Here is an 8,652-nt window from a genome sequence, read left to right as displayed (position 1 = left end):
TATATAGCCGATACAATCACCCTATACTCTCATCACAAACCCTTCCATTGTTTTCCTCTGCTCTTAACTATCGAGAAGCAACAATGCGTTCATCAACCAGAAAACTGCTCAGCCTCAATGCCATTAAAATGTCAATCTTGATCTTGCTCCTCATCTTTATCCTCAACTTTAATCAGATGGTAACTGCGAGAACTCTGCATCACAGTAATAAGCAAACACTTGCAGCTAATGAGAAGAAGGTGGTGGCCGTTCCAGACAAAGCACCACCACAAAATTCTGGGCCCAATCCATGCACTTACCTTCCTGTAACAGATCCTAAACATTGTGGACATTAGAATCTTAATTACAGCAAGTCATCAACTTCTCATGGATAAGTGGATAATACATATATATTATGTTTGGGGTTAGAGTGCTATATATAAACTCAACCTTACAGGAGAATAAGTAGTGATTCCGCAGTTTCTGCGGGTATTTGAATAACTATTGTTATTAGATTATGTTTTATTTTGAGAAGTTATTTCAAATAAAATCTCATGTTCTATATATTTTATAAAAGTTCAACAAAATTCCAATAATAATGGACTTCACGCCCAAGCATGAATATATGGAGCCCGAAGTTTATAGGCAAACACATTTGCAGGCAGTGGTGGATGCAGCATATAAAAAGAGGGGCTAATTGACCTCTCATTTTTTTTTTTTTAATTTTTAAAATAAATATATGCATATTTGTTTAAATTAATCTATAAAATTTAATTTATTTATGATCTTGACTCATTTTTTTAAAAAATTATATATTAACTCCTGATAAAAAAAATTTTAGATCTTGCCACTGTTTGCAGGTGGCTCAACATTAAAACCGATAGGCTCTGATACTATATTATAAAATAGACTAGGCTTTGATATCATGTTATAAAATGAATCAGGTCTAACTCGCTCCCAAAAACTACCTCAAGGAGAGGAGAATTATCTAAATTTTATATTTTGAATAAAAATTTTATCCCAAACTAATGTGAAATAATAAAAGAATAACATACAATATGAGATTTAATTTTAAATTAATTATGATTTAAAAAGATACTGTTTGATAACATTTTTCCCCACTTAAAATCAAGGCTTTTAATATTTATTAGTTTTAAATAGTTTAGTAACTTTTATATGTATGCTACTTAAAAGTCTCAATTAGATTTAAATTCATTTGAAATAATAAGTCAAAAAATTTAAAGTAAAAATTACTCTAAATAGAATTTTTCATTAGAATTTTACAAGAATAATAAAATTTAATATGAATATATTTATTAAAATCACAAAAAAAATAAATAAACAACTAAATACAAATTTGGTACAAAAGTTATCATCATGGCTGGTTACACACAATAATATAGCATAAGGCCGGTTTTAGGATATTAAGAGATTTTTACAGGACCTCTCTTTAGCCCACCTGACCAAGACCCAATTAAACACTCGGCCCAGACCAAGTTTGGACCCAAGCAATAAAAAATAAAAATGATTAGGAGCTCTAAAGATATCATAATATTTAATTAGTATTTAAAATTGTAAATGAGAAGTCACACAATCAACTACATGAAGTTCAATTAAAATATTAAAATATTAATTATTACCATTTTTTATTATAAATGTAATTAGTACTAAAAGATTAATATATATTGTATGTTACGAAAATAAAAAATTTATTAAACTAATTTAATTATAAGTAGTATTATATCTTTTAGAGGTCAGGAAAAACTTTAGCATCACCCTTTTTTTTACTAACAAAATCATTCACAGCTCATAAGTTTTTTTTTTTTTTTTTTTTTTTTCAACATAGAAGTTTGTCATTTGTTCACAATGAAATCAAACCACGATTGGTAATGAAGTTGTCAACTAGAAGATATAATTTTATGATTTTATTTTAATATCATAAATCCCCCACTATACAGAATAATATTTTTTTAAATACCTCCTAATAACTAAACTCAGATTAATTTTGTTTTTTTACCAACTTAAGGATATAATAAAAAATCTGCTATGGTTTTTAGTTAATACTTCCTTAATCTGTTTTTATCCGTTATTTTTGACTTTTGAATTGTGACCGATCAAGCGATTAAACCATCTAAATTATAATAAAATATTTCTTAATTTGATTAAATTACTTTTTTTTTTCTCATCTAATTACTCCTATCTCGATAGTTCTCTCTCCATTATCTACCATTAAAATTAAAAGAGAGAAAAAAGGAAGTGAAAAAATAGATATTAGAACTTATTGACAGTATTTAATAGAGATAGTTTCTGAAAGGAACAGGACAAGACAACTTTGAAAAAGTTACAGATAAAATGGAATTTTTTTTTTTTTTATGACATGTTTCAAGATTATCGTTGCTTACATTGTCATTTATGACTACGAATTAATTACTTACACAAATTTGAAATTCAATCTGAAAGAAAAAATTTGCAGTCTCTCAAAACTTATCAAGTCATGCCTTTTTCCCACGCAAAAGCTAATATCTGATCTAATAGCTTGCAGTAACGGTTGGAGCCCGTTAACTCATTCAAGTTATAACAACACAATAAATTAATTAATAATGAATTAATTTTGATTAAATGGATCCCATTAATGATTTAGCTCCGCGAATTGACATTGATTAATTATAAATAATAGTATTTAATTAATTAACACTTATACAGTATGAATACTTGTTCGTAGATCACGTTCCACCTCTTAATATGACCTTTTTAGGGTCCAAGTTGTATATATGTACCGTGTGTTGATTAATTCCATTTCAACCTTCAAACCCATTAATTTTGCCCTAGTCAAACCTTAGAATAGATTGTTTACTTTCTTTATCCAATATCCCATGCATTCACCAGTCAAAAACATGCACCATCTCTACTTCTTCCTCTCCGTCTCCACCTATATATATATATATATTCTCTTCCTCCTCATTCTTACAACACATAAGCAAATATTACTTTAAGTAATTCAATCCCATTTCCCTCTAACTCTTATTCTTGTTTCCCAGTCACTCAAAAACAAAAATGGGTTTCTCAGGAAAGAAAAACATTTTTTCAATCGTTTTAATTTTTTTCATTTTCATGGCTTCTCTGCAACTTGGTGCAATGAGGCCATTGGTGATTCAATCCCTTAAAGCACCGGCGAAGAGTTCAAGTCCTAATCCATGCAATAACGTTCCTGGACGGGGCAATGGAGTTTGCACTATGAACGTAGCTGGCGACGTAGTGAGAGCACGAGCAGTAGCTCGTCCTGCATTTCCTAATCATGTCGTGGATGCTGCAACTTGATTCCGTTGCTAATGAGACTGACTTTGATCAAACTTCTTAAATTAATTCAATAACGTTCTTTAGTTTAGGGAATTTCTGGTTACGTACGAGCCAGTATTATTTATCGCCAAAAAATGGTGATGATTAATTGTTAAGTATAATTTAGTCTAATCAGTTCCTTTATTTTCTCTATTTTATTTAATCAATTTATTCGATTGGTTCATCAAATTTGTCTTTACATTACATTGCATTGTATTTTTATTTTCTTGTTTGGGAAAAATATGTACTCAAATAAAGTTCTCTTATTAATTGTTGTAGCATCAATGAGAATATATCAATATATAAAATTGCTTCAATTCTTTTTTTTCTTTAACCACCCAGTTTCCAGAACTCATTGATCTGATCAATCCGGATTTACGTCGAGCAAATCCACAAAGGGAGGTAAAGTGCTCCCTCAAAGTGTTAAAGAAATTTCATACACAGAGTTCAAACTCGAAACCTTTAATTAAGAGAGAAAGGATTCTTATCATCCTGTCTCACCCATCAGAAGTTAAGAGTTTCATTTTTATTTTTATTTTTTTGAAACATTATGTATGATATAGATATTGAGCGATGGAATAAAGAAATTTAAAATATCAACATAGATTTTTAATTAACAAAAATATAGGATATGTGTAATGAAGAAATAAAAGAATGTGTAATAAACTACAAGATAGAATAACTAATCGTGATTGTTAACTTTCAAGTTTGCAATAAACCAATAATCGCTACTAAACTAACTACGTTTACATGAACTTAGAAAGAGAAAGACCGTGTCAACATGTCTATTTTAATACTAACCTTTCTAATCTTTTTTTTGCTTCATATTATGCTCTCCCTTTCGCTTTTAATTTTTTATTCACTTTAATAAATTCAAATCTATTTTTTCTAACAAAAATTTATTTTTCCTTATTTTTGTTAAGTTTTTTCTGTCTTTCTATTGTGAGGATTTAGTCTTTTCTTTACGAAGGTTTATTACGAAATAAAAATATGATATTTAATTTTATTTGATTGGAGACTATAGATCTTGATTTATATGTGTGAATTTTTAATCAATGAAACATGATAGTGTAAAATGTTTCTTCATTGATGCTATTAACGCATAGTAATGGAAACTCACCGTATTCGTCATATATTGTAAGTTTTTGGAAAAGTACTCCAGGCATGGAATACAGAGATTATTAATTTAACGTAAAAAATAATTAATATACTAGTTGCTACTATGAACATTTATATTTTTTGTTAAGATCATTTTCAAGCGAAAATATCTAATATTATAATTTTTAATTTTAGTTTTGTTATTCGAAATAATATAAATTTTTTTAGTTTGTTAAATGGTGAGTTTGATCGTATTTGTAATATTTCATATTAATATTAATGGATTATACTTTTCAAAAAAAAAAAAAACTGAACAGAAACAGTCAAAGTCAAAATATATTAGAGCATTAGCAGATAAACTTAAATTGTTGTTCTTGAAAATTTTAAATATATTGTGCATTTTGAGTCAAATATTTAAGTATTAATTATTGAATTACCATTTGATAATGTATTTGAAAAATGTGATAAATAGCATCCAAAGAATTAGGTCCTGCGCTATAAGCTGGTCAATTACTAAAGTTTTACAAATCAATGTTATAAAAGTCAAGTTTTCAATTCAATATAATCCAATTTTTAATTTGCTAATATCATTTTGTGTCTATAATGGGAAGCACAGTGCGAAGCAGACAGGCTAATAGTTAGCATTCTGTTTAAATATTTATACATTAATGTAATAATTAAATAAAATTCAACTCTTAGTATTTTTTTTATTTAACTATCGGGTATTTGAATTTAATTGTGCTGATTAATCCGAATTCGTACCTGACAGACCTATTAAGGAGGCAGAATACTTTCTTCCAAATATTTAAAAGAATTTCATACTCAAAATTAAACTTTTAACCGTTTATATATATATATATATATATATACACGCGCGCGCGAAAAACACAAAAATAATGCAACAATGACATGCAAAACTATTTTTTTATCTAATTCTGATGCTCGTATGAAAATTAATAATTTTAACATTAAATGAGATATGATGATCAACATAATTTTAACCCAACAAAATCACAAGAAAAAAAAAAAAAAAGAGAGAATGATTTGTTGTTGACGAGACTCTTACATCTTGACATCCACTCTTAAGTTGGTATATAAAATTATTATTTATTTATGCTTTATTTTGATAACATCCCATTAACAGAATAAACAAATTAAATTTTTTTTTTTGGGTTACATAAATAAACACAAAGATTGTATATAAATATATATGGCAAATTTCAATAGTTATATATAACGTATATATATGCAGTAACATTATGAGACATATATATATGAATCACTAAACAATTTGTTTTATTTCCATTTCTTGAATATGTAACAAATTTCTTTATACAAAAAAAATAAAATAATTGATAAAAAAAAAATATTTCCCCATTATTTCTGCATGCACAAATAAAAGTTCCTAATTTTCAGTAGTATTCTGTCAGTGATACGTAGCGATTAGTTAACCAGCCTGAAAACCTTTACTGAGGCTTGTTTTCGGTAGCCACACCAAATGGAACCACAACACCAGCGTACGCATGGTTTGGAGGAGCGACACCGTGACCAGCAAAAGTCCTCTGGCCGGTGCAAGGTGGACCACCCCGGTCAGGGACGTGGTTGCACCCATTTGGTCCAGAAGGAGGTACAGGTCCTTTCTGCAGAGACTGCAGAGCGACACCGTGACCAGCAAAAGTCCTCTGGCTGGTGCAAGGTGGACCACCCCGGCCAGGGACGTAGTTGCACCCATTTGGTCCAGAAGGAGGTACAGGTCCTTTCTGCAGAGACTGCAGAGCGACACCGTGACCAGCAAAAGTCCTCTGGCTGGTGCAAGGTGCACCACCCCGGCCAGGGACGTAGTTGCACCCATTTGGTCCAGAAGGAGGTACAGGTCCTTTCTGCAGAGACTGCAGAGCGACACCGTGACCAGCAAAAGTCCTCTGGCTGGTGCAAGGTGCACCACCCCGGCCAGGGACGTAGTTGCACCCATTTGGTCCAGAAGGAGGTACAGGTCCTTTCTGCAGAGACTGCAGAGCGACACCGTGACCAGCAAAAGTCCTCTGGCTGGTGCAAGGTGCACCACCCCGGCCAGGGACGTAGTTGCACCCATTTGGTCCAGAAGGAGGTACAGGTCCTTTCTGCAGAGACTGCAGAGCGACACCGTGACCAGCAAAAGTCCTCTGGCTGGTGCAAGGTGCACCACCCTGGCCAGGGACGTAGTTGCACCCATTTGGTCCAGAAGGAGGTACAGGTCCTTTCTGCAGAGACTGCAACACTAAACCTTCCTTTTTAACCATCATCATCAAATTTTCTTCTTCTTCGTCCAGAATTCTTGTAGCTTCATTTGGTGTCAATATAAGAAACACTAGTACCGCCATTATTAGGACAAGTTTTTGATAAAATCTCATTTTTTTTTTTTTTATAAATTAACAAAAAATAAGCCCGAGAGGATAGTATCGTAGATGGGTAAAACTTTAAAACTCAAAACGATGACGAATGAATTTATTTAATGTGAAGGTGTTTATATATAATGTTCTGTAACCCAATGAAGATGTCCGACCCACTTTTATGACTTGAATCTTTCAATTTTTAGTTTATCAGTGCGTGTTTCTGACTATTGACTATTTGACATTGTGTTTTTTTTTTTTTTTTTTTTTATGAAAAAAAAATAGAGAATTGGTCAAGTGAGAAGAAAAATTAATTTGAGTTGGACTTGAATTAATAATACATCTGTCACATGTCATATCCATAACGGCAAAGACCATAGAAGACAACGATCTCTGGTCCAGAATTAAAGGGGACATGATTGATATTTGATAGTGATGGTTCTCTCAAATTTCACATGAATATTAATTGATGTCCGGTTTAGCAACGTTATTGTTTTTGCGGCTCCTGCTTTCTGTTGCATGTGATAATTTTTAGTCCCATCTGATCCTCTGTCATAATACATTTCACCTTTTGTAACATCATACTGTGAATACACCTTTTATTTTGTTAGACATCTTCTTATTACATGGCACACTTACGATATTCCTCTATTTTATTCATTTATTTTCCAATTTTATAAATTATATCTTTTATCTATTATTTCATCTCCGTGAAGATAGAGTTAGAACGTTAGATTCACTATATTTAATGACTATTTAATCTCAAGTCATCTTTTTTTTTTACGCGGAATAAATTTACAATGCATGTATTCTTACTTATTTCTATTTAACTTGAAACCGCTCAAGAATACTTTTTAATATTTTTTATTTTTGGTTGTGTTACTCATTAATTTCATTTGATTAAGATAATATCATTACCAAATAACATTTATTGAGACATCATTTTATACATTAATTGATTCATTCATAATTAGAAGTGATTCAAATGGTAAAACATATTAAAATTAATAAACAATTTCTTCAAGATTAGAAGTTGAACCCGTGAAATGAAACCATATTAATCAGGCATAAGAAAATTCAACTATATTTCCTCTTACTGTTTTAAAACGTGTAACTACGCCTCCAATCCATACATATTCCTTCGTGCATGAATATCAACACCATATTGGCAAAATAGATTGACAAAATAAGCTTTTCCGTCCAACACGAGAACATTTCTGCCCCAAGAAAGGGGAAAAGAAAAAGGTTTCCTTGTAATTCGAACAATAGGAATTCGTTTCCACTTGACGAAATAAATACTTCCGTCGTAAACAATTTGACAGAAAAAATGAGCAAGAACCTTGTTGAAAACGATCATTTGAACATTTAGGTCTGATAGGAATTTTGAAGATATTGTTTAAAACATTTGTTGTGTTTCAGTAGAGAGAATAGTAGGATGATTGGGTTAATATTAGTTGTATGGTGAACTTTAATATTTGCAGAAACAAAGAAATACCGAATCCATCAGTTCTTGAAGCCTTTAATTAGCTTTGGGAGATGCTATTGTCAAAGCCAAGAATGTGGCGCGTGACGCGACAGTTGAACCATAATCCTATGGAAGATTGTCGAATTGTCCAATTCATTATATAAATGGCTTGGCGTGCAAAGTTAATTGATTATTTTACCCATTAACAAAATTATACTACTGAGATCATCCGCAGAGTTCATTATTTGATAAGATTCTTTTATCCATTATTTTCAATTGAAACAATCTTCTATATTTAATGATGACGGTAATTAATGCAATGGGATTTGACACATAAAAATAATCAGACAATTTTGATCACACAGCTGGAATAGCTCAGTTGGTTAGAGCGTGTGGCTGTTAACC

At 31.0% G+C, this 8,652-nt stretch overlaps 1 protein-coding gene across 1 annotated transcript; it reads right to left on the bottom strand.

The window, feature by feature from the left end:
* Nucleotides 1-5,879: 5,879 nt before the first annotated feature.
* Nucleotides 5,880-6,860, bottom strand: LOC149496443 (uncharacterized). The gene has a single exon (XM_089721344.1). The coding sequence runs from the start codon at nucleotides 6,801-6,803 to the stop codon at nucleotides 5,880-5,882; it is 924 nt and encodes a 307-aa protein (XP_089577470.1). The 5' UTR covers nucleotides 6,804-6,860.
* Nucleotides 6,861-8,652: the final 1,792 nt, after the last annotated feature.

Source organism: Jatropha curcas, chromosome 5, assembly GCF_041381405.1.
Source record: "Jatropha curcas cultivar XTBG-Jc1 chromosome 5, XTBG_Jcur_1.0, whole genome shotgun sequence".
Lineage (NCBI taxonomy): Eukaryota > Viridiplantae > Streptophyta > Magnoliopsida > Malpighiales > Euphorbiaceae > Jatropha > Jatropha curcas.
Note: the sequence above shows the minus strand (reverse complement) of the source record. Positions and strands in the feature narration are given on the sequence as shown.

Excerpts from the sequence above, each read along its gene's own strand:
- LOC149496443 (XM_089721344.1), bottom strand. The coding sequence starts at position 6,803 with ATGAGATTTTATCAAAAACTTGTCCTAATAATGGCGGTACTAGTGTTT.